The sequence below is a fragment of the Aethalodelphis obliquidens genome, unplaced genomic scaffold (genome assembly GCF_003676395.1).
Source record: "Aethalodelphis obliquidens isolate GAN/ISIS:26980383/991018 unplaced genomic scaffold, ASM367639v1 scaffold61, whole genome shotgun sequence".
NCBI classification, from domain to species: domain Eukaryota; kingdom Metazoa; phylum Chordata; class Mammalia; order Artiodactyla; family Delphinidae; genus Aethalodelphis; species Aethalodelphis obliquidens.
In genome coordinates, this window is record NW_020838005.1 from 3665269 (window position 1) to 3691990 (window position 26722).

Genomic DNA, 26722 nt, shown 5'->3' on the forward strand with positions numbered 1-26722 from the left:
TCTTCCAGGTTGTCCATTTTATTGGCATATAGTTGCTTGTACTAGTCTCTCATGATCCTTTGTATTTCTGCAATGTCACTTGTTACTTCTTTTTCATTTCTAATTCTGTGGATTTGAGTCTTCTCCCTTTTTCTTGAAGAGTCTGGCTAATGGTTTATCAATTTTGTTTACCTTTTCAGAGAACCAGCTTTTAGTTTTATTGATCTTTGCTATCGTTTCCTTCATTTCTTTTTCATTTATTTCTGATCTGATCTTTATGATTTCTTTTCTTCTGCTAACTTTGGGGTTCTTTTGTTCTTCTTTCTCTAATTGCTTTAGGTGTAAGGTTAGGTTGTTTATTTGAGATGTTTCTTGTTTCTTGAGGTAGGATTGTATTGCTATAAACTTCCCTCTTAGAACTGCTTTTGCTGCAACCCATAGGTTTTGGGTTGTCATGTTTTCATTGTCATTTGTTTCTAGGTATTTTTTATTTCTTCAGTGATCTCTTCGTTATTTAGTAGTGTATTATTTAGCCTCCATGTGTTTGTATTTTTTACACATTTTTTCCTGTAATTGATATCTAGTCTCATAGCATTGTGGTCGGAAACAATACTTGATACGATTTCAATTTTCTTAAATTTACCAAGGCTTGATTTGTGACCCAAGATATGATCTATCCTGGAGAATGTTCCATGAGCACTTGAGAAGAAAGTGTATTCTGTTGTTTTTGGATGGAATGTCCTATAAATATCAATTAAGTCCATCTTGTTTAATGTACCATTTAAAGCTTGTGTTTCCTCATTTATTTTCATTTTGGATGATCTGTCCATTGGTGAAAGTGGGGTCTTAAAGTCCCCTACTATGATTGTGTTACTGTCCATTCCCCTTTTATGGCTGTTAGCATTTGCCTTATATATTGAAGTGCTCCTATGTTGGGTGCATAAATATCAATCTTCTTGGATTGATCCCTTGATCATTATGTAGTGTCCTTCTTTGTCTCTTGTAATAGTCTTTATTTTAAAGTCTACTTTGTCTGATATGAGAATTGCTACTCCAGCTTTACTTTGATTTCCATTTGCATGGAATATCTTTTTCCATCTGCTCACTTTCAGTCTGTGTGTGTCCCTAGGTGTGAAGTGGGTCTCTTGTAGACAGCATATATACAGGCCTTGTTTTTGTATCCATTCAACCGGTCTGTGTCTTTTGGTTTGAGCATTTAATCCATTTACACCTAAGGTAGTTATCGATATGTATGTTCCTATTACAATTTTCTTAATTGTTTTGGGTTTGTTATTGTAGGTCTTTTCCTTCTCTTGTGTTTCCTACCTAGTGGAGTTCCTTTAGCATTTGTTGTAAAGCTGGTTTGGTGGTGCTGAAGTCTTTAACTTTTGCTTGTCTGTAAAGGTTTTAATTTCTCCTTCGAATCTGAATGAGATCCCTGCTGGGTAATCTTTGTTGTAGGTTTGTCTCTTTCATCACTTTAAATATGTCCTGCCACTCTCTTCTCGCTTGCAGAGTTTCTCTGAAAGATCAGCTGTTAAGCTTATGGGGATTCCTTTGTATGTTATTTGTTGTTTTTCCTTTGCTGCTTTTAATATTTTTTGTTTGTATTTAATTTTTGATAGTTTGATTAATATGCTCTTGGCGTTTTTTTCCATGGATTTATCCTGTATGGGACTCTCTGTGCCTCCTGGACTTGATTATTTCCTTTCCCATATTAGGGAAGTTTTCAACTATACTCTCTTCAAATATTTCCTAGTCCCTTTCTTTTTCTCTTCTTCTTCTGGGACCCCTATAATTCGAATGTTGGTGCATTTAATGTTGTCCCAGGCGATTGTAATTTTTATGTTATGTGTATTTTTACCACAATAAAAATAAAAAATACGATTAACGGAGAAGGGAAAAACAAGGGGCATGGTGGAATGCTTTGTAAATAAACAAGGGAGGATTCACACGCTAAACCTATTTATTGATGGATCCTCTTAGTCCGTTGCTGAGATAAAAGGGGAAGCAAAAGAGTGGGAATATTTGTTGAGCCCCCCCAGTACATGCCATGCCCTGTAGGGGGCGCCATTCACGCACCACATCCTTGGATCCTTGGGGCTCCAAGTTGCCAGCTTTCCAGAAGGTGGGGGAGGATCCCAGACCCGCATCTCCAGAGGACGGCTGAAATGGAGTCTGACTACCCAGACCCTCCAACCTGTTTCCATGTGCCTCTTCATTCCTCCTGGGCCCAGTGTCCCCAGACTGTCTGTCTCTGAAATACATTATGCAAATCCCAGCTAGCCCAGTATCCATAGAAACCAAAACCTCCCATCTTCCTCGGCCTGTTCCCCAGCGAAAGAAACCCACCCAAGAGACACCCACAAAAGAGGACTGACAGGGCCCATAGGAGCACTTCCCCTGTGCTGAGGAATCAGGCTTTCACAGCCAGTGATCCATCTTGCTCAGTCCACCAGTCGTGGCTGGGGAAGGAATGGGTGACACAGGCGCATGTGAGAAGATGCAGTTTCTTTTTGAAAACTGAAGTGACCTGCTTCAGTCCCCACCACGAACAATCAACAGTCATCTTCTGCCCAATCCAACAGCTCTGCCGCCACAGAGATCATATTCACAGTGCATGCGAGTCAATAAATGATATCATTTTATTTTATTATTTTTGGCTGCACAGCATGTGGGATCTTAGTTCCCCAACCAGGGATCCAACCTGTGCCCCCTGCATTGGAAGCGTGGAGTCTTAACCACTGGACTGCCAGGGAAGTCCACTGACATCATCTTTAACCTCCCACAAACAAGCACATGAGCCATCTGTGGAACATGACAGTACAATTTTATTGTGCATGATTGACTACTAATCTTAGGAACAAAGTTTCAAGACCTGCTGCTCTCTGGAATAGCTTTTCTATCCTTCACACATTACGACTCATTCGTTTTCTTTTTCTCCAGACTCAAACATGAGGCAAGCCTTCTGGTACCACTTGCAGGGTCTTGGATACTGGTTGACAGCAGCACCCTAAATCAGCAGCCCCTACTGCGTGCAGGATCCCAGCCTTCGCTAGGGACACAAATTATGAATCACAGGACATTAGAACTGGAAAGGACCTTGAAAAAATCATGCCCACGTCTTCGTTTCCCCGTTTACAGAAGAGAAGTCGAATGGCTTTATCTGAAGCCACAGAGCTATGGAGTAGCAGAGCCAGGGGAAACAACGGTAAACTATCAACGGCAAAGTATATGCCAGACCCTATCCTAAGTGCTTTACACATTTGCTCACTTAATCTCATAACCACCTTATGAAGTAGGTTATTATCTCCATTAATCTTAAGATATCATCTCCATCCTTTCACATGATGAAACTAAGGCACTGAGAAGTTAAATAACTCTCCCAAGGTGACACAGTGGCTGAGGCAGAGTTTGAATCCAGGTTGCCCATCCCATAGCCCAGCCTCTTAACCACTAGCTATGTAGGTCACTGGACACCTTGGTGAGGATTGAGATTTTAAAAACATACGTTGAGGTCTCAAGTGTAAGTTTTGTCTTCCAATGTCAGGAGCAACTAAATTCCACTTTGTTTTTCCCTGTTTTAAAACCCTAGGGTGAAGTAAACAATGAAAAGCTGAATCCACCAGTGAACTGACTGCATGAAAACATCCATAACAAACCTCCCCCTGGAGGGGAGGAAATTATTTGAATAACATCCTTTATTTTGAGTGTTCTCCTCTTGTTGGGTTGCTTAGAGATACAGATCTAGAGTATCTGCTTTTAAATTACAGTGTATTGGGGGAACCAGAACATACTCATAAAACAAGCGTATTGCTGTACATAAAATCTCTCTGGAAGGATTTTTCAATGGTAATGACTGCCCACAAAGAAGGGAGCCGAGTGTTTGGGCAGGAGTGGGAGACTGTTCAGAACCTTTTGTACCTTTGGATTTTACAGCCACGTAAATGGATGATCTAATCAAGCAACACACAAATTAGAGACAAATGGTCTTTCTGTGTGTGTTGCATGTCTATACATATAAATCCTAGTCTTCTCGGTCATCACAACATAACCATTTTCCCATGTTACTGAAATCTGTCATAAACGTAAGTTTTGTGTATACAATCTTGTTACAAGTCTCAAGGAATCTGAGCGCTCCCAATATTGGATAACTTACATTTCTCAGGTTCCTTTGGGATTTTTCATTAACGTGATTCGTAAGGTCAACATTCAAAACCTCCCATTTTCTGAAGAATTAGCCAACAGGTATTACATCTATACTATGTTTGGGATATACCACATGGCATTTGTACACCGAAATCCCCACAACAGCCTGAGGTAGGTATCCTAATCCTCATTTAGATGAGGGAGCAGAGGCTCAAAAGGCTCAGGTAGCTCATGAATCATTAAGTCAACCTCCAGCCTGGATGTCACATTGAGCAGGAGAGTGAAATGGGGGCTAGTGAGAGAGGGAGGCGGCAGTAGGAGGGCTCAAGGGAAGAAGGAACGGGCTCTTGGACTAGGGCTCCTTGTCAGCAGGACAAATGCCCAAGCCGGAGCCAAAATCCAGAATCTGGAGTCTCTGAGCTTAAGGGCAGTGTCAAAGGTAAGAGATCTAGGATACACAAGCAACGAAAGGAAAAATAAACTGGACATCATCAAAATTAAAACTTTTGTGTTTCAAAGGACATCTTCCAGCAAGTGAAAAGACAGCCCAGAGTGGCAGAAAATTTTTGCAAATCATGTATGTGATAAGGGACCTGTATCTAGAACGTATATAAAGAAGTCTTGCAACTCAACAGTAAAAAGACAAAAAGCTCAGTTAAAAATGGGCAAAGGATCTGAAGTCAGTTCTCCTAAGAAGATAAACAAATGGAGAATAAGCACATGAAAAGAGGCTTGATACCATTAAGCATCAGGGAAATCCAAGTCAAAACTACAATGAGATACCACTTCACACCCACTAGGATGGCTAAGTTAAAATACAGACAATAACAAGTGTTGATGAGGATACAGAGCAATTGGAACCCCCATACCCTGCTGGTAAGACTATAAAATAGTGCAGCCACACTGGAAAGTCCCTGGCAGTCCCTCAGAAGGTTAAACAGAGTTACCACATGATCCAGCAAGTCTACACCTAGATACATACCCAAGAGAACGAAAAACCTATGTCCACACAAAATCTTGTACTCAAGTGTTCACAGTAGCGTTATTCATAACGGCAAAAAGTGGAAACAATCGAAATGTTTCCACCAACTGAAGAATAAATAAAATGTAGAATATCCATACAATAGATTATCCAATAATAAAAACAAAGAAGGTGGAATACAAGGTGAATGAACTTTTGTTTACAACAACACTGAAAGGAAAATGTCAAAAGACAAAGTGGGCTTTAGCTCAAATATCGTTTTTCATTTTGGTAAAAAGGGCCCTAGGCTATGCAAATTATCCTCTAAGAAAACCTCTTCCAACACCTAAGGTGGAAAGGAAAAACATTTTTTATAAGTTTATTACAACTAACAAAATAATTTCAGGTCAAGATTATTATGTAGAAATTATATTTGATGGGCTAGATAAATACTTTATGGTAGAAAGTGCACACAGGACTCAGATGTGTTGGCTGCAAAGTGCCTTGAGCTTTGCTGAGTCTGAGAGCCTTTAGCAGGGCCCTGCTCAGCTCACACCTGTTTGCCAACATCCTCACCCCCTCGCCCACGCCTGCTCTTCCTTCACTCAGTGGCATATCCTACCACGTCCCTCCCCATGGCTGCCAATGATGTACACATCCCATTTATAACCAATATTTAGTTTTGAATCATCATTTCTGCTTAAAATGTCCATTTCTGTGAACTAGGGCACACAAGCAGGAGAAAGTTTGTGAGCCCTTGGTCAGGAAAGCGCCCCATTAGAACACTGCTCCAGTGGGAAAACATTTCCTTTTACAGTACTGTCCCAGGACACAGTGAGTTGACAATTAAAAACTCTCTGCAGGCAGGTATGAGGAAGAAAAGGTGGAGGTAGGAGTCTGTAGGCATGGCAGAGGGAGAAGAAATCAGGATGAGAACACAAAAGCCAGGAGAACAAGAACGAGCAGGCTGAGGTCAGCAAAGACAAGAGCCCTGGAGCTCCCTCCCTCCTTGTACTTCCCCTGGACCACGTCCCCTTCCTTCCTTCCTAACCGAAAGGGCCCCTCTTTCCCTCCCTTCTGTACCTTTGTGAGAAGAATCAGAGGAAGATGCTCCACACAATTACAGAAGGGCACCACCTTCCAGGCCTACAATCTCATTGCAGATGAGGAAAGTGAGGCCCACAGAGGGAACCATGGTTTTTAAATTGTGTGTTTTTAAGTGCTCTGGAACCTCTGTTCACAGGAAATCATCCAAGAAGTGTAAATCAATAAATCAGAGCCGAGCTGATGGGCAGTCTTGCCCCCAACCTCACCCTGAAGGGCCCCAGGGAGGCCCCTGGAGCAGTTTTAAATACTGGTATAAAGTGACAGACAAGCCTAGCCATGGGTCCTCCCCAAAGCCATGGCAATGGTCCTGTATTAACTATATTTTCTTCTTTTCTGTAATCTTGACACTTTGGCATCTGGGGCTTCTCCGGCTAGCAAATTCCTAGATACAGCAAACAACTCCCCTATGAGCACGCCTTTCAAATGCAGCCAACCTTCTACACGCAGAGCTATACCCCCCAACCACCTCCTGTATCAGGCTCTCACAGGGCTCCTCCACTCCAGGCCAATATCCCCCTGTCCTAATCATCTCAGGGCCAGGTATCAGACAACTAGGGGCAGCCCCTGCGCCCTAGCACTGGTCAAAAGTATTCCAACTTGCCAATCATAAACCCACTTACCCTGCCTGGCCTGTTCCTTCCCTTGAAAAGCACAATAAGTCTCCCACCCAAGCTTTCCCCTCACGCCCCCTGCCTCCTAAGGACCCTGGTGCTTCCCAAACCCCACCCCACCCCCACCATGGCAGGACTCTCCTCCCGGAGACTGTGAGTAACAAACTCTTCTCAACAGCAGTCCTCTTCCAGTCTGCTGGCCTCACCACTCTTGGAAAATGATGAAACTTACATTTTTAAACAGACCCATTCTTAGAAGCAAACATTATCCCCAGCAATCTTAGAATGTGAATCAGAAAATTCACATCCAGAGGATGCCACAACTTTGGAAAAAGCCTAATCAGGGAGGTGTCTCCTGGATAACTTTCAAAGGTGGGTAGAGAAGGGACCAAAAATGAGGGAGGAGGTACATGGCCTGGCGCCACAGAAAAGGACAGGATGGCCAGTAGGAAGATCCTGGCAAGAAGGCGGGAGGCAGAGAGGTACCAAGGCAAGTGTGCCTTTGGGAAGAGACAGAAAGAAAACGGGACTGGGGCGCGAGACCCGGCGGCATCAGGCAGGGCAGGCTTCAGCCATCCAGCTCCTCCTTGACGGTGATGCGCAGGGGGCAGATGCGCAGCGGCTCGGGGGGCCCGTCCCCCCGCGAGCCGCCCAGGTAGAAGTAGGGCCGTACCTCCCCGAAGCGGGCGTGGAAGGTGTACAGGTGGCAGTGGCGCTCCGCGTCGTAGAAGGACAGCTCACCCTCCTCGCACTCCAACTCCACGCGCAGGCGGCGCGGGATGGCGGGGACCAGGGGCGATGTGGCGGGGTCCGAGGTCACGCAGTGGTCGCCGTCCACGCCCTGTGTGCGGCACACATACCAGAAGCCCGAGCGCGTGTCGTGGTAGCAGCTGTGCGAGTGGCCCTCGGCGCCCGCGTCCTGGCGCATCCGCACCACGCCCACGCGCCAGCTCGGCAGTGCCCCCAGGTCCACCTCCCAGGCATGCGAGCCCTGCGACAAGACGCAGGAGCCCAGCAGGCAGGGTGCCGATGAGAAGCGCTCCGGATTCTCCACCTGGACCCGGTAGCCGTGGTTGGTGACACTGGTGAGGTCGTCTGACACGGACAGCCAGCCAGCCGCAGTGTTGGGATCAAAGCTGAAAGGCACTGGGTGGGCCGTGGGAAGAGAGTGGGTGAAATCAGCAAACCTGACAGCCCGCCCTGCTGTCAGGCCAGCCTGATGCCTCCGGTCCCCCTAAACTGACAGACTGTGTCCCACGGGGCCCAGTGCATGGAGGCGGCTGCCCTGGGCTGAGGGGTGGTGTTATGGGTTGAAATGTGCCCTGCCAGAAAGCTATGTTCAAGTCTTAACCCCCAGTATCTCAGGAGGTGACCTTATTTGAGAATGGGGTTGTTGCAGATATAAGTATTTAAGATGAGATCAGACTGGAGTAGAGGGGGCCTTTAATCCAATATGAATGTTGTCCTTACAAAAGAGGAGAAGAGACATAGACACATAATGGGGAAAAGTCCTGTGATATTGGAGGCACAGGTCAAAGTGCTACAGCCACCAGCCAAGGTCTGACAGCAAAGAGCAAAAGGTAGGAAGCGGCAGAGAAGGATCCTCCCCTACAGGTTTCAGAGGGAGCACGGCCCTGCTGACACCTTGGCTTTGGACTTCAAGCCTCCAGAAGAATAAATTTCTGCCATTTTAAAGCGTCTAGTCTTTGTCCCTTGTTCGGACAGCCACAGGAAGCCAATGAAGGCAGGGATCCTGACCCTGACACGATGCCTGTGACATCTAACAAAAGCACGTAACATGCCCCTGGGTTACTGACATTTCTCCCTGTAAAATCACATTCAGACTGCTACTCCAAAAGTATCAAGAGACTGGGTGGCTTAAACAACAGAACTATATTTCTCACCGTTCTGGAGGCTGGAATTCAGAGACCAAGGGTACCAGCATGCTCAGTTGCTGGTGAGGGCCCTCTTTGGTTTATAGATGGCTACCTTCTTGCTGTGTCCTCACACGGGGGGAGGGAGAGAGAGAGAGGAAGCCAACTCTCTTGTGTCTCTTCTTAAAAGGGCACTAACCCCATCATAGGGCCCCACCCTCATGACCTCTTCTAACCCTAATCACCTCCCAAAGGCCCTGCTTGCAAATTCCATCACATGGAAGTTAGGGCTTCAACATATGAATTCGGAGGGCGGGGGGACATATAAACATTCAGTCCACAGCACATGATATAGTGACTCATGTGGGCTGGAATCACCTTGGAGAGGCACCCCTGAACTGAGGAACTCTTTCATTATATTATATATACAATACGTTTCGGAATAGAAAGGGAAGTCAGTTGCTCTTTCTGAAGAGGTGGCCAAGAGTCAGGACCCAAAAAGGAAGGGTTCGGCCAGGAGGGGTTTGAGCAGTGGGGCAAGAAGGGGAGTAGGGCACAGGGGCTTGAATGAAAGAGGCTAGAGAAGGGACCAGTGGGGGGAGGAGGAAGAGGGGTGGGAAGCTGGAAGGAGTGAGTTCAGCTGGCTCTCTGCCTTGCATGACCTCCCTGCTCTTACACCCGCCTGGGCCCCTCTCACCAGATTCGACACACACGAGCATCTTCCTCCAGACTCGGTACTGCAGGGAGTCCAGGTACTTGCAAACGTCGATGAGCATACCAGGCTGGACAGGCTCCGGCTCCATCGTGCAGAAGAGGCTGGGAAAGGAAAATTGGGCCTGGTGTGCTGGGCCAGGGCCATGCATCCTGGGACCTAACTGGGTCAGCTGGAAATAGGATCCCTTGCCTCAGGCCTAGACTCCCTGGCCATCTTACTCAATACAAGAGGAGCCAACTGGGCAGCTCACACCCCTTCAGGACTCAGTACTTGAGCCCATCCTGCCCCCACTGGGATGAATATAAATAGGAGGTTCTCAGACATGCATGTGGGCAGAAATCACACGAACACATCAGCTCACAGGGTACATGAATTGGAAGGCAGCTTAAGGGTCCTCTAGTCCCACATTTTGAAGGTGTCACTGGCCTTTGCTTCAACACCTCCAGTGACAGGGAACTCACTACTGCCCAAAGCACTTTCTTCCATCTTTGTACAGCTCTGACGGGGACACAGTTCTTCCATATTCATCCCTGTGAACTCTACAACCATCAACACAAACCAGCATGTCCTGAGGCTCTCAGAGGTAGGGGGCCGGCCCCCAGAGAACTACAGTCCCCGCGCACGACGGCACTCTCTCCCCACACAGGGAATGGTCACATTGCACACTCAGGAAAACAACACTGCACCAGTGCAAATCAGAAGTGGGTGCCTTGAAAGAGGGCTCTCCACCTGGTCAGTCCCCCTGCTCCCTCTGTATTGCACCCAGCCAGCCTCATTACATGCCTGGCCCTGGAGCCATGGGAGTTTGCACCCCTGGTATTTCTGCTGACTCCTCCCCTCCCCTCTACCAGCCTTGTCAACTTACCGGCGTTTTCGGCTCTTGTGTTTCTGAAAAAGAAAAAAACAGAGACACAAACAGAGACACAGAGAAAACATGAGTTTCTGACCTCAAAAGGAGCCATACATCCCATGTTCATGGATCAGAAGACTTAATATTGTTAAGATGGCAATACCCCCCCCCCAAACTGATCTACAGATTCAATGCAATTCCTAGCAAAATAACAGCTGGCTTCTTTGCAGAAACTGATAAGCTGATACTAAAATTGATATGAAATTCAAGGGACTCAGAAGAGCCAAAACAATCTTGGAAAAGGACAAAGTTGGTGGCTCACACTTTCTGGTTTCAAAACTTATTAAAAGTTACTACTTGGCCATAAAAAAAGAATAAAATTTTGGCATTTGCAATAACAATATCATGCTAAGTGAAATAAGTCAGGGATAGACAAATACTGTATGTTACTACTTATATGTGGAATATAAAAAAAAATTAAACAAACGAATATAATAAAACAGATTCACAGATATAGAGAACAAGCTAGTGGTTATCAGTAGGGAAGGGGAAGAGGGGAGGGGCAAGATAAGGAGAGGGGATGAAGAGACACAAACTCCTATGTACAAAATAAATAGGCTACAAGGATATATTTACAGCACAGGGAATATAGCCGATATTTTCTAATAACTTTAAATGGAATATAAATCTATAAAAATTTTGAATCACTATGCTGAACACCTGAAACTAATATAATATTGTAAATCAACTATACCTCAATTAAAAAAAAAACCTCATTAAAAGCAACACTAAACAAGATGGTGTGGTACTAACATAAGGACATATAGATCAATGGACACTGAAAGTCTAGAAATAAACTCTCGTATTTACTGTCGGCTGGTTATCAACAAGGGTGCCAAGACCATTCAATGAGAAAAGAAAGGTCTTTAACAAATGGTGCTGGGACAATTGGGTATCCACATGCAAAAGGCTGGATTCCCACCTTGTACCATATACAAAAATTAACTCCAAATGGATCAGACTTAAATGTAGAGACAAGACTATAAAACTCATGACTTTGGATCAGGCTATGGTTTCTTAGATATGACACCAAAAGCGCAAACAGCAAAAGAAAACAGATAAATAGGACTTCAGCAAAATGGAAAACTTTTGTGCTTCAAAGGATGTCATCAAGAAAGTGAAAAGATAACCTACAGAATGGAAACTTTCCATAAATCTAGAGAAGTGGCGCATAAAAAATAATTTAAAAAGTACTCCACTGTATCAAGAAGGAGTTAAGAGAGAAGAAACAAAAAATGAGAGAGGAAGAATAAGTGCAAGAGAGGAAGGGAGAGGGAGGAGGAGGGAAGGAGAGAGGCAGAGAGGAGTGGAGAGGCCCTCAAGGTCTTGATTAAAAGCTCCTACGAAAAAAAAAAAGCTCCTACGCCTCCTGACACAAGCCAAGCACCTCATCTGGAAGCTCCTCCAACCTGGGGTCCGGAAGCTACGGGAAGGCTGGGTCGGCCAGGGCCGCTGGCCTCAGGCTCCCCGCTGGCCCCTGAACGTCTGGTCCCTGTCACTGACTCTGGACGTTGAGCTCCTCACCATGAGAAAGGAAACGTCATCCTCCTTCATCTCCATCTGCAGCCGCTCAATCTCATGGGCCAGGGCCTCCGTGTCTTCCGCCAGCCGCTTCATCTTCTCCTCGGCCAGAAGCTGCTTCTGCCTGGCCTCCTCGGCCATGGCATCCAGGATGGCCTGCTCCTCCACTCTCAAGAACTCTCGAAGCTTGTCAAACTCCTGCCGGATTCGCCCTTCCAGCCAGGAAGCCTCCACCTGCAGCAGAGGGCGGGAGGGGGCCTCAGCCACCACATCTGGCTCCCAGATGTTTAGCAAAGGAACTCCATTTTTCAGGAGAAATCACATGCAAAACCTCGAAAGACAAAATATACATGCAGCTTTCTTAGCACGAATTTATAAGTTTAAAATAAGTCAAACAGCCTAATGAGGTTGTTTTGATACATGAAAAATAAAATCAAATCACTGCTTATAGATGACAACTGTAGTCCTATAAATTCCTCAGCAATACTCTGTACCTGTATAGGTTGTGCAATAGTGACGGAAGCCCTGAATCACAGACGTGAACTGTTGCAAACAGCAAAGATTTTAAAAAATTATTTGCCTTCCAGGGAGTTCCCTGGATGTCCAGTGGTTAAGACTTCGCACTTCCACTGCAGAGGGCAGGGGTTCAATCCCTGGTCAGGGAACTAAGATCCTGCATGCAGCACTGCATGGCCAAAATAAGTAAATAAATAAAATAAAATCCAATGTCTAATCGTTTAAAACAAATTATTTGCCTTCCAATATTAGGACCTCAAATTTGATAGAGAGGCTTACCAAAAAAATAGTAGGAAGTTTTTATTTTAAAACTGAATCATTAATAATATGCACACTCCTAATCATAACTACGAAAAGCATTTAAAATAAGTTAAAACAAAACCATAAACATACTCAAAGAAAAAGCAGAGACCTATTTCTCATCTTGGAATGAGAAAGACCTTTCTTATCATGATATGAAATTGAGAAGCCTCAAAGAAAGAATGAGATAATTGGATACATGTAAAAATAAGAAGTTTTACATGGCAAGAGACTAAATACATAAGTACAATTCCATGACAAATTCTGGAAAAACAACTCGAATTGTGTGCTCTAGCAATGGCAGGTTAGTAACCCACATCTTTGAACTGAAAATTCAATATATGTTTATGGCTCTGATAATACGATGACAAAATGATTCATTGAAAAAGGGAAAATGACCAAAAAAGGGGGGGAAATGAGTTTTTGAAAAAGGATGAACTAGGAAAAATACTTCCAACCTATATGGTAGATTATTATTATTCTTCATAATAGTGTTCTTATGAACGCGCAAGGAGAAAAGACAAACATTCCAAGAAAAAGAATGTGAACTTCACAGAAGAAATGCAAATGGCTGTTATACTTGTGAAAGGATGTACACACTTATTAATAAACAAAGAAATGCATATGAGGAGAGATGGCGCTGTTGAAATATCAGGTAAAAAGACTGATAACGTATAGAGGGAGAGAGTGAAATCCGGAATGATTCTTATCACACCAGAAGATAAAAAACAGAGTAGACAGGAAACACCAGCCAGTGTAAATTCAGCTCCAGCCACTCCCATGCTGGCAGTGGCAGCCCCTCAATAAACAGGGAAACACAAAACTTTCATTTTTCATCCACCTGGACTGACTGGCTTTAGAGGAAAAGCATTAATGAAGCTGGAATCCTGGACTTTTCACACCTGACCTCCTGAGAATTCCACAGCACCTGGGATGGACAGACAGCAGCTGCCACTTGGACACATGGACACTCCCTAGGTGTCCCCACCGCATCCTGCACCAGGCCAGCCAGGCACACGGCACAGGCCGAGCTTGGGAGGAGATGAAGCTGAGGGGAAGACGGAGGCTGGATGAGGCCCTTGGATGGTGAGGAGTCTGGACTGTGCCACGGGTGCCATGGAAACCACTGGACAGTTTTAAGCAGAGGAGTGACACAATCAATCCATCTTTAGAAAAGATCAGCCCACTCCAGGGAGCGTGGACTGCAGGACAAGAGTGGAAGTACGGGGCCCGGGTAGGAGGCCAGGGAAAAAACAATGGGGACCTGGACCAGGATGGTGGCAGTGCAGCACGACTGTCAACGGACGGATGCATTCTGGAGACCATGGACGTGGGGAGTGAGAATAAGGGTGCCGCTGGCTTGAGCGGCCGGGCAAGCGGTGCAGCGTGGCACGTGCTGCCAGCCTGAAACCACAGGGCAGGTGGTGCAGGGGGCTGTTGAAGCTGCTCCATGGCTGCTGGCATGGTGCCTAAAGAGGCCACGCAGCCACAACCGGCATCCGAGGGCAAGGCTGTGCGAGGCCATCAGGGCTGGCAAAGGCCGACCCTGTGGGCAGCAGCATGGCCAGGGCCGGCCCACCTGCACCTCTCCCCGCAGCAACCCCGGGTGTCCCCGTCGCCCCGTTCAGCCCCAGCGTCACTCACCTGATTGTGCTTGGCGATGGCCTCGTAGGAGCGCCGCATGGCCCAGAAGGCCTTGGCTTTCTCCCGCAGCGCGTGTTCCATGTTCCTGCACTTGGCCTGCCGTGAGGGGCGAGAAGGAGGCAAGGATGCAGGTTAGGGTGGAGGCCGGGCAGGGATGCAGCACGCCACATCACAGCGGGAGTTGCACATCACCGTGGGTACCACTCGACCACATTTACTGAACCCGGTCCGGCCACGTGCTGTGGGACACAGTTGGAAAAGCACAGCCCTGACATTGAACTGGATGGGGTACAGCATAAAGGGCCTCAGATAGCCTCTAACCCAGCCCCTTCGTTTATACCTGATACAGATGGAGAGACAGGGTGAGGAGGTAAAGGGACCTGTTCCCTCCCACACTGGTCACGGGACAGCACAGAAGGCATCCCGCTTGGCCTAAAGCTGGTGAAGGCTGGGCCATGAACCCGAGCTGTGGGCCCGACGGTAAAGACAATGTACTCACAGGCTCCCTTGGTGACTTTCTGAACTGGACTGGTCTGCAGTCACGAAAGAATAGGCCTGATAGTGGGGATGACCCAGTTCTTCCCACAGGGCCTTATCTAAACTGCAGTCTTCCCTTGGTATCCATAGGGGATTGGTTCCAGGATCCCCACGGATACTGAAATCCAAGGATGTTCAAGTCCCTTATATAAAAATGGTGTCGTATTTGTATAAAATGGTATGTAAGTAGTTGTAAGTACAATGTAAATGCTATGTAAATAGTTGCCAGAGTGGCAAATTCAAGTTGTTTTTTGGAACTTTCTGGATTTTCCCCCCCGAATATCTTTGATCTCCCATTGGTTGAATCCACAGATGTGGAACCTGTAACTACAGAGGGGCTACTGTACACGTCTCCCCGCATCCCTGCCTTATCCTGATATTCTAGTAGTGCTTGGATCATGTGAAAGACTTTAATCAGCAGATTCAAATACTTCTTGCTTAGTTTTTGTTTTATAAATTTAACCTCTGCTCTGATCTCCCTGGGCTCCTAGAGGAACCACTGCTGGTTTTAGGTTGGATTCTGACCTTTTGTATCCCAGGCCTAGCATTTTCTCTCCATCTTTATCCTTTTCCCTCTACATTCTGAAAAAGCCTCACAAGTTTTCTCTTTGGAAAAATAACAATTCTAACGACATTAATTATAAATGACTACCATTTATTGAGCATTTACTATGTGCCAGGGACTTTGCTAATTACTTTACACATTACGTCACTTAATCATCACATCATCCCTATTAGTAATTTTATCAGCCCGCTTTTACCGATGAAAAAACTGAAGCACAGAAAGGGGAAGTGACTAGCCCAAGGGCACACGGCTAGTTCATGGCAGAGCAAGGATGAGAACCTAAACAGTGGTGGCAGGCAGCCTCTAAGATCGTTCCCAGTGATCCCTCCCTCTTGTGAGATAAGAAAGTTTGTTGTTTTAAGATGCCAAATTTGGGGCTAATTTGTTATGAGTGATAAATACAGATTTGTCCTCGAAAGCCTCATCCCCACCTGGGCCTGATGTAGATGGCGAGATTCTGGACTTCAAGCTGATGCTGTAATGGGACAAGATGCTTGGGAATCTTGGGAGGGGGTGAACATACTCTGCATGTGGGAGGGACAGCCATCATTGGAGCCAGAGCACAGATTGAAGGAGACAGCCTCTAAAATGGCCCCAATGATCCCACCTCCCTGTACTCATGCCCTGGTGGAATCCCCTCCCTGTGGGCTGGATCTAGTGACTTGCTTCTAACCAACAGAATATGGCAAAAGTGATGGGACATGAACTGAGGTGACAAAAAGTCTGCACACACCCCTTTCTTGCCCTCCCGTGCTTGCTCCCTTGCATGGAAGTGATCCACCCTCTGGAGCAGCCCATGGGGCTAGGAACTGAGGGTATCCAACCAACAGCCGCAAGGACCCGAATCCTGCCACCAACCACACAAGTGAGCCTGAGTGGGGATTCTGGCTTTCTTGGGCCTTCAGATGAGATTGTAGCCCCGACCAACACTGCAGCATCATGAGACCCTGAGGCAGAAACAACCAGTCAGGTCATGCCAGATTCCTGACCTACAGAAACCATGACATAATAGACATTTTTGTTTTAAGCCACTATGATTGGGGTAATTTGTTACACAGCACTAGATAACTAGCCCATCTGTCCTGCTCCACAGTCCATTCTTTTAACCACTCTTCTACAGAAAATAAACAATGATTTCTTTTTCTGCAGCTTTTGTTTTCTATTCATTCTAGTCATGTTTTTGTTCTTCTTGACAATATTTAACAGATTTTTTAAAAATACTGTTTTCCGTAGTATATCACCTCTAAGGTGTGTCTCATCAACAGCAAAATAACATTAGCGTCCCGCAAAACCACTGAAATATCATCCCAATGTGTTATTTTGTGGGACGAGATGTATTGTTGCAAAGTTATGTAATAGGGTCCCCAAAGAATATTCCACGATTTGCCAAAGAAGTGTGAATAACAGGAGTGAAGCAAGTCACATTACCCAGGGGCATGCTGGCCCCAAACAACACGGCCCAACCTTCTGCCATTCAACCTTCAGTCCGGGATTTACGGGGTAATGAAGATGGGAAAGGGGTGACAGTCCCTTGTCCTTCCGAAACTTTTCAATCACTTGGAGAGTCTTGCTTTAATTCAGCAAATCCCAGCCCTAAATAAAATGTGCCCTTCTCTGAGATGCTAGGTGGTGAGATGCACCAATGCTTATATTACCACCAGCAAGCAGTTATTACTGAGCATGTACTATGCACAAGGCACTAAATTAGGTACTTTACAAACATCATTCTATTGAATTCTTACATTTCTGCAAGGTACGCACTATATTGCTAATATATAGAAGAGAAAAGAAGGCCCAGGAAAGTTAAGTAAATTGCCAAAATTACAGTTAGCAGCAGAACCACGATCTGTCTGCAGAACTGACCAAGAATAAAGGCCACAGTCTTAACCACAAGACTACCCACCCTATTTCATTCAGGGAGCTACTACTATGTTGTCTAGTTGTCTTTTGTGTTTCCAAATGTGTCATCTTATTTCCAAATCTGTTGACATCAAACATGTCAATTTCTTTAGTTCTGGAGAATAAAAGCTTATAGTTCTGGCCATACTTTGCCCAATTCCTTAAACAACCTAGCATGTGAATGAAATTTTCCTCCCATAAATGTCAAATTAAACAACGCATCTTTAAAACTTATGGAAAATCAAAACCTGGAAATGACCCAAATGTCCATCAGCAAGAGATGGGTGAGTAAATTATGGTATATTCATGCAATGGAAAGCTACTTAGCAGTAAAAAAAGGAGCAAACTACTGATACACATAACATAGGTGAACCAAAAGGTATATGTATATACCACTCTGGAGAAGAGTACACAGTATCATTCCATTTACGTGCAGTTGAAGATCAGGCAACACGAATCCAAGGTGATAAATCAGAAAGTGGTTGCCTCTTGGTGGAAGACTGACTGGGAAGAAGGAGGGACCCTCCAGGGTGATGGAGATGTTCTCTACTTCGTTTGCAGTGGCAGGTATAGGGTGTGTGTAATAGAACTCATCCAACTGAACATTTAAGATCTATGCATCTAACTGTATATAAGTTATACCTCAAATTTTTAAAAGCCTATAAAATGAAAACTTGAGAAGTTTTAACGTTTTCTTATAAATTACCAAGAGCTTAATGAGAGGAAATTCCTTCCTTTTCACTCCAATTTTTTTTTTTTTTTTTTGGCCCTGCTGTGTAGCTTGCGGGATCTTAGTTCCCCTACCAGGGATGGAACCCTGACCCACAGCAGTGAAAGCGCCGAGTCCTAACCCCTGGACTGCCAGGGAATTAATTCTCTTTTCTCTCCAATTTAATGAGTTACTTTGTACCTTTCAATCTCCTTTGTTGTTGTCACCAATTTATTTTCTTTGCATAAGACATAAACGTGCTATCTCTTAAATAATTATAAACTGAACACCCCTGTAACCACCACCCAGGACATGTCCCTTCTGAACCTTAATCCCTTTTTCCTGTCGGAGGAAACTCCTAATTTCTATGGTACTTCCTTGCTTTTCTTTAGAGTTATAGCCGCTATGTATGACCCCTAACCTAAATTACACACTTTGGTTTTGCCTGGTTTTGAGCTTTATATCAATGGAATAAAACTACATATATTCTTTTGTGTCTTGCTTCCTCTACGTAACATAAAGTTTGTAGGATTCAAATACATAATTGTATGTCAGTTTACCCGTTCATCGTTGCATTGTAATTTACTTTATGAATACACCACAATCAGGTATCCATTCTGTTGTCAATGGATAGCTGGGTCATTTACAACTTCGAGTCATACAAATAGGATGAACATTCTTGTATAGGTCTCCTAGGGCACAGGTACACTGGTTCTTCTACAAAATATTTCCTGGGGGTAGAATTGCTGGGCCACTGGTACGTGTATCTTCAACTTTCGTAGATAAATGCTAAACGTTTTTCCAAAGCAGGTGTACCAATTTATACCACATGAGCAATGTGAATGAAAAATGTTTACTAACCATTTGGATCTTTATTTTTAAATACCTGTTATTAAAATCTTTGACCCTTTTTCTATTGAGTTGCCTGCCATTTTCCTACTGGCATGTAAGAATTTATTATAAATACACAGTGTATGTCTTTTATGGGTTAAATGCATAACTAGTATCTCCTATTGTACCACTTATATTTCTTAATTTCAGTGTGATCCAATGTATCAGTGTTTTCCTCTGGAATTAGTGCTCGTTGGTTTTAAGAAATACCTCCCTCCTCTGAGGTCATAAAGATAATCTCCTATATTATTTAAAGTTATAGCTTTCCTTTCACATTTGGGTCTAATGTGGATACCTGAAGTTTATTTTGTGAATGGTGTGACCCAGTAGCTTGTTTGCTCCAAAAGCATTATTTAAGAATAAACTGGAAACTAATACAACATTGTAAATCAACTATATTTCAATAAATTTTTTTTTTTAATTTAAAAAAGAATACTACCATTCCCCTACTGGTCTGAAGGCCACCTCTGTCATACACCACACACAGATCTGTTTCTAGGTTCCCCAGTCTGTTTCCCTGGCCATCTGTTTATCCTTGTGCCAGTATCACAATCTTAACTTCTACAGCTACAATATAAACTGACATCTAATAAATATTTCCTAAGAATGCTTTGGCAATTCTTGGCCCTTTGAGCTTGCATGTGAATTTTAAAATCAGCTTGTCAAAATCCACAAAATAATCATGTTGGGATTTTGATTGGGATAGAATTGACTCTACAGATCAGTTTGAGAATAACTGACATCTTTAAATACTGTCTTCTAATCTATGAATATGGTATATCTTCCCACTTAGTCTTCTTTGATGTCCCTCAACAAAGTTTTCTATTTTTCCCTGCCAGAGTTCTGCACACTTCTCGTTACATTTATTCCCAGATATCTGATTTTTTTAAAATACTATTGTAAATGGTTTTTAAAATTTTCTATTTGCTACTGATATAAATACAACTGTTAATCTTTATTTTACAAACCAGCGTTCTGTCTAAACTCATTTACATATTTATAATTTATCTATAGAACCTTTTTATTTTCTATGCCACAGAAATTTCTATGCAGATCCAATCATATTATCTGCATATAATGCCAGTGTTGTTTCCCTCTTTCCAAACCTTATGCCTTTATTCCTGACTTTATTTGCTAGGCTCTCCAATACAAACTTGGATAAAACTGGTCATAATAGGCATTCCTGCCTTCTTCTTGTTCTCAGTAAGAAAACTCTAAGTGTTTCACCATTAAATATGATATTTGCTATAAGCTTTTTGGTATTCTTAAGCAGTTTAATAAAGTTCCTTCTATTCCTAGTTTGCTAATTTTTTTTCAATCACAAAAGGATACTGAATTTAAGCAAATGCAATTTTTTCATATAATGACTTCATCATATTTAAGTGGCCCAGAACTGGATTTTGTTTTCTTATCTAGTCAGACAGCTTTTGTCATTTAACTGGAGTACTTAACATAATTACCAATATAATTGCATTTAAGTCCACCTTCTCGTTCTGTGCTATCTGTCCTGCTTGCTCGATACGTCTTTTTCTTCTCTTCCTTGTTTTTTTTTAGACTGTAGATTTTTTATTCCACTTTTTTCCCTTATATACATTTAGTGGTTAACCTACAAAATACTACGGGGAGAAAGTGCGATTTCAAATGAATCTAAACAATACACTTTTCATGTTTGCGTCTGATATTCTGGTTTTAACACTAAACACACTTGCATCACAATTGGACCCACCATTCAGGGACCCGCATGTAGTCCAAGGAGTGCCTGAAATGACAGAGACTAGTGGGGGCTCTGGTGCAAAGGCTGGTCAGGACCAATAAGGGTCATCACTGCCCTGCGTGGAGCTAAGTGGCCCATGACACATCTGGAACATCACCCAGGGCCCAAGCCCAGCAAAAGCTCTGATTTTGGCTTCAATTATAACATTCAAGATGACTTAAATTATAAATACACACAAAATAGGAAGGTTTTATTTACACTAAAGGATTCAGAATGTGATTATATAGTCTACAAGGTGTTTTTAAAAATTACAATTTGATACCTTAAGCAGCAAATTTCAACTGCATATTTAATATCCTAAGGATTTTACAATATTGTTTTACCCAAAATATCCATTAACACAGGTGCTGTGTGATATAAAAGAAAAGGGGAAGGGTGCCAGTAAGAGAATATTATTTCCTGTCACAGCACCCTTTCAAGTACTTATCAAAGTGCTAGAGCTATGTGTGCAGCCAGCGTTGTCCAGCACAAGCCAGGTTCTCTGTCCTCTGAGGCCCTACATATACTGCTGCTTCTGACCAATTCCCACCTGCTTCACCCAACTATCCCAACATGGCCTTGAAAACTAAGCTCAGGCCCTCTTCATTTCCTCCAGAAAGCCACCTTGGCCTCCCCAGTAGAGTTTAGTTGCCTCTCTGTGGACACCTCTGCCACTGAACTTCCTATTCAGCATCACCACTTCACTTTCCTGTAAAGGCTACAGGCTTCCTGGGGGCAGGTCCTCTTGCCTGGTCCTCTCACCGAGCACAGTAGTGCTCCATAAACTGCAGACGGAATGAAGGCTTGCTCTGAAAAGGCAGAGACTGTTTCAACCACTGCACATCTCCAGGTCTCAGCACAAACTAGATGCTCAACTAACCACTTGCCCAGTTGACAAATACACTCGGCGTTGACGTTCTCTCCACTACACCCCATGGCCTCCTGGATCGAGAGCTCGGAGGCCTGATCTGTACCTTGTCCTTTTCACTGACCACTGGTGAGAACTTTGGCAAAAGCTCTTTGTTGGGCAGTCAGGCTCCAACCCTGAAAGATAAAGGCAAGAAAGTGCCCATGGTCTCTCAAATGCCACCAGAAAAATGAAGAATGCAGTTTTCTCTGTACATGCTCACCTAGCCCATCATCAGGATTTTCTGGCATCTGTCTCCAGGTAGTGTCATTTTTCCTATGTATTTCAAACATTTGTTTTTCAGGCAGATTGAAATAGCAGCTAAGAGCTCTGGCACTTGGCCACCCAGGTTCAAATCCCAGCTCCTCCACTTAGTAGCGGGTGATCTTCAGCATGTTCCTTAACTTCTCGGCACCTCAGTTTCCTCATCCGGATAGGAGGGATGAGAACACTACCTAGCTCAGAGGATGGCTGTGAGGATCCACGTTCAGTACTTATAAGAGTGCACCAGGCATGTGTTAGCTCGTTACTACTGAGTGTCACTTGGTCCCAGGTAACTTAACTCTCCTCCTGGTTTATTTTCCAGGTTTCTTAAATGGACTGCAGAGATGCATCTGGGACAACTTGATCTCATTCAGATGCCCTTCTTCTCCAACTCCAATCCAGGCTCCCATTCTTCCTTTCCCCTTGGTGGTCAGTCCTCCTTAAGAAGCAGGTGTCTACCATGGCAACTAGAGCTAGGCCCCCTAACTCAGGAGGCTCAATGGGCGGTGCTCAGTAAGACCCCATCCTGCCCCTGGTCACAGGCCTTGCCAGGAGGCAATTAAACATCCTCCAGTACAACTTGGATCTGGGAAGGTCTGGCCCATAAGGAGAGCTCCAGGATGAGGCTGAGCAGTTGGGAAAAGGGGAAAGGATTGGAAGGGGGAAGACTTAAGAGGTGCCTGGAATAAACCTCAATTAGGCTTGGCTAGACTGATTCTAAGAAGGTAACCCCAGAAGGGGAAGAGGCTGGGTCTGGGGCAGGAAGAAGCTGGAGGGCAGAGAATGGCTGTCATATCAGTCTGGTGAGATGGAGAAGAAAGGGGTCTAGACAAGGAAGTTCTGAGGCCTGGGACCTGGTGGAGGTTCAGGGCTGGTTTGCTCTGAAGATGCAAGCCAGGCCAAACGTCAGACTGGGAGTCAGGAGACCTGCGTTCTAATGCTAGAGGTACCGCTTTCACTGCCCGTGACTGACCATTGGTGTGATTAGTATTCGATCATGCCCACCTGACTCCAAGAAGGCAGGGGTTTGAACCACACTGTCCTTTCCTGCACACACTGTGCCTGGCAGAGAGCAGGCACTCAGTCCACACCTGTCGGCCCACTGACGATGGTTCTCATCCACACAAGCCTCTAAGGACCCACAACACAGAGGCAGCTGCCCTCACGGCTCCGGAACAGAGGGCCAGCAGGGACCAGAGCAGCTTCTATCAAAGTCCATGACCAGGGCTTCCCTGGTGGCGCAGTGGTTGAGAGTCCGCCTGCCGATGCAGGGGACGCGGGTTCATGCCCCGGTCCGGGAAGATCCCACATGCCGCGGAGCGGCTGGGCCCGTGAGCCATGGCCGCTGAGCCTGCGCGTCCGGAGCCTGTGCTCCGCAATGGGAGAGGCCACAACAGTGAGAGGCCCACGTAACACAAAAAAAAAAAAAAAAAAAAAAAAGTCCATGACCAGAGTAAGAGCAGGGCAAGGCCCCAGGTGAACTGTACAGTAAATGCTCTAACTCTGGACAAGTTGCTTAACCTCTGTGAGACTCAGTGTCATTGCCTGTAAAATGGGGAGAACAGTACCCACCTGTAGCAAGCTGAGTAACAGTCCCTCCAAAGATGTCCACATCCTAATCCCCAGAACCTGGGAACGTGTTACCTTACACGGCAAAAGGGATTCCATAGATGTGATTAAAATATGGATTTTAAGATGGGGAGATTATCCTGGATTGTCTGCCGGGGCCCCCTGTAATCACAAGGGTCCTTACGATAGGGTGGCAGGGGGGTTAGAGAAGACAATGGGACAACAGAAGCAGAAGTTGGAATGATGCACTTCAGAGATGAAGGAAGGGGCCTCCAAAAGCTGGACAAGGTAATGAAATAAATCCTCTCCTAGCCTCCAAAAGGCATGGGGCCAACACCTTGATGTCGGGACTTCTGACCTCCAGAGCCGTACGCTAATAAATCTGTGCTGTGTTAAACCACAAAGTATGAGGCAGTTTATTACAACAGCGAGAGGAAACTAATACACAACCTCATGGGGTTTTTGTGAGGATTAAGTGTGTTGACAAGTAAACACTTAAGAGCACAGGGTACCTAGTTTAGTGGTCAAAAAGTGTTGGCTGGTATGATTATTTTTGCTGGAGTCCCTCATATGGTTGCCAAAGTAATCTTTCGAATGTACACATCTCATCGCAAAGCCCCTGTGGGACAGCTTTCAGGGCTCCCCATCAGCCCCTTCTCACCTGTCCAGCCTTCCCACACTGTCCCCTCCACCACCGCCTATCCACCCATCCAGAACGACAACTTGTCTATTTGCTGGCTGACGTCCCCACACTACAATGCAAGCTCCATGGGGAGGGGCTCTGGCTTACCGACTTCTGCAGCCTCAGCACCCAGGATAGGTCCTGGCGCACAGCTGTCTAACGCATGAGTGATGCCACCCAGCACCAGGCTGAGCACACTCCTCAGATCTTTCCGGACTAGACTCCTCACCCCCTCAGACACAGCCCTGAGTGCCCACTGGTCTGTCAGCATCATTCCTCTGTTTAAAACCCTCCAACTGCTCCCTACAGCCTTTAGAACAAAGGCCAAGACTGGGGCCTCCTGGCTCCTTCTGCAACTCCATCCTCATTCTCTCAGTGTCTGGAAAGTCACTGCTTCTGGACCCTTACACATGCTGCTGCCTCTGCCTGAAATACCCTCCCTGACCCCCATTCACCTGGCTAACACTTCCTAACCCCTCAGTCTCTGCTTGAAACTCCTTGAAGGCATGAATTACTGTTTAGCTCGTGTCCTGCAGTATCCCCAGGGCCTAGCAGTACAAGGCATCTGCTGAATAAACAGAAAGATGTCATTAGACCATATGCACTTTGGGGCACCTGGCTCACTGATCTTGAATCCTGGCTTAGCTCAGCCCTGGGTTCTGCCTTAGTGCTCCTGGCCTTGACCCCTGCCCATCTCCCTGATCTATACTTCTGGCGGTCCCACGGTGATTCGTCATGACTCGATCCATGGTGGCCCCCTACCTCAACCCCAGCCCCCAGAATGCCCAGCACTTACTTCAGCTATCCCAAATCAGGACCTGGCACTTCTACCAAGGGAAATGAAGGAGAAAAAGCACTGCTGTGGACCACTGTGACAGCAGTTACAGGCTTATCCCATTGCCGAGCTAGTGTAGGGTTCAAACAAGCATATTGATGACATTCCCCTTCACTTGAACTTTGTCAAAATGTGTATGGAACTGTCAACTTTTGGTATTTCTTAAGAAAAGCATTAAAGCAAACAAACTAAAACAGTGTCTGGAGGCAGGCATTCTTATAGTGCCTCCTTTTCAATACACTCAGCTTCAGACTAGCAGAGCTGGGTTCTCCAAACTGTGGGTCTGACCTATGTATTAGTAGGTTTTAGTTGGTGATGAAATAAATTAATATTTTACACCCTGTGCAGTTTTTAAAATAAAACGACAGAAAATACCTGAGTACAATAGACATTTTCACAGAACTTTTGTTTCAGCTGATACAGACACCATACATGCATGTGGCAGTTCTGGGTCTCAATGGAAAAAACATGTCTTACCATGTGCTAGCTGAGGTCAAAAAATCTGAAAACCCCTGAGATGGCTACTCCTTATTTCCTGATCATTCTTCCTTCCTCTGCCAAAAACTTCTCCATGTTAGTTTGCCCTAAAGTTGTTCCTTACCTTATTTATAGCCACTGGAACTCTAGGGGGATGCTGAGAGAGTGATCCAGAAGGGACCAGGTGGCCAGGGCCAGGGCCAGAGGCCTCCCCACAGCTACACAATACAGGGATCCAGCCCGGGAAAGAGGGGAAAGATGTGGGGAGATCTAAAAGGCTCCACATCTTTGGCCAGGTCTTGGGGTCCTGCACCTCCACCCTGAGTGTGCCAAGTTCCAGGGTTGCGGGCTTACCCACACCTGTGCTTCTAAAAGTGGCATGGGCCACACACCTGTGGTAGAAAGGGTGCACGGCCTCAGCCCTTCAGAGGTGGTGGGGCAGGGGAGCTGTCTTGAGAACATCCTGTAACCCCAGTTCTCACACTTCCTGTTGACATTCTCTCTCCTTCCATCTCAGGCCCCTGGGCCGGCCTTGATGAAGAAGGCAGCCTCTGTATGTTACCAGCGGCAGGGAGTGGGGGTGCCGAGGAGGCACCAGCAAGCTGGCAGGGGGAAGAGGGGCGGGACCGGGCACACCAGCTCTGGCAGGCTGGAGTGCAGGAGCAGCGGGGTCAGGGTGCTGGGTTCCAGTCCACGTGCGCGCTCGGCCACCTCCAGCACGCGGCCGCGCTTACCCGAAAGTCGTGGGCAGTGTCCTTCACCGGCTGCACGCGGTGCCCCTGGTGCCGGGGGTCGGTCTGGCACGAGCAGCACAGCAGCTCCTTGTCGTCAAGACAGAAGAGGTTGAACTGGCCGCGGTGCAGGCGGCAGAGGCGCGGAGAGCGGTGGCCGGTCCAGCGCGCGCCCTCGGCCTCCTCGCGCAGCAGCTTCTCCACGAGGTTATTGAGGGTGTGGTTGGTGCGCAGGTCGGCGGGGGCCGCGCGGTCCTTGCACACGGGGCAGGTGGGTGCCACCTGCACCTCCCAGCAGCGGGTCACGCACCCGCGGCAGAAGTTGTGGCCGCAGCGCAGAGTCACGGCGTCACGGAAGGGGTCGTAGCAGACGGCGCAGAGCAGCTCCTCCTTGAAGGAGCGGGAAGGCCCGGGGGACAAGGCGGGCCCCGCTTCCATTGCCCCGGATACCGGATCCCGCGCCCGCAACTTTCGCTCCAGCCCCTCCCATCCGCCGCGCGGCTCCCGCGACCCTGCGGAGGCCGGCGGTCAGCCCCTTCCACTCGGAGCACTGAGCGACAGCGGTGCCGGCCAATCGCGCTGGGCGCGCTCGGGAGGCTCCGCCCCAGTTCCGGTC

General features: G+C 46.0%; 1 protein-coding gene across 1 annotated transcript; it reads right to left on the reverse strand.

Annotated features, from left to right (window-relative positions):
* Positions 1-1927: 1927 nt before the first annotated feature.
* On the reverse strand, positions 1928-26689 carry TRIM35 (tripartite motif containing 35). Its single transcript, XM_027087874.1, has 6 exons — positions 26110-26689; positions 14288-14383; positions 11831-12061; positions 10262-10284; positions 9379-9497; positions 1928-7953 (listed from the first exon to the last, which is right to left on the reverse strand). Exons 1-6 carry the CDS (start codon positions 26542-26544, stop codon positions 7376-7378), a joined length of 1482 nt encoding a protein of 493 aa, XP_026943675.1. The 5' UTR covers positions 26545-26689; the 3' UTR covers positions 1928-7375.
* Between the last annotated feature and the right edge of the window lie 33 nt (positions 26690-26722).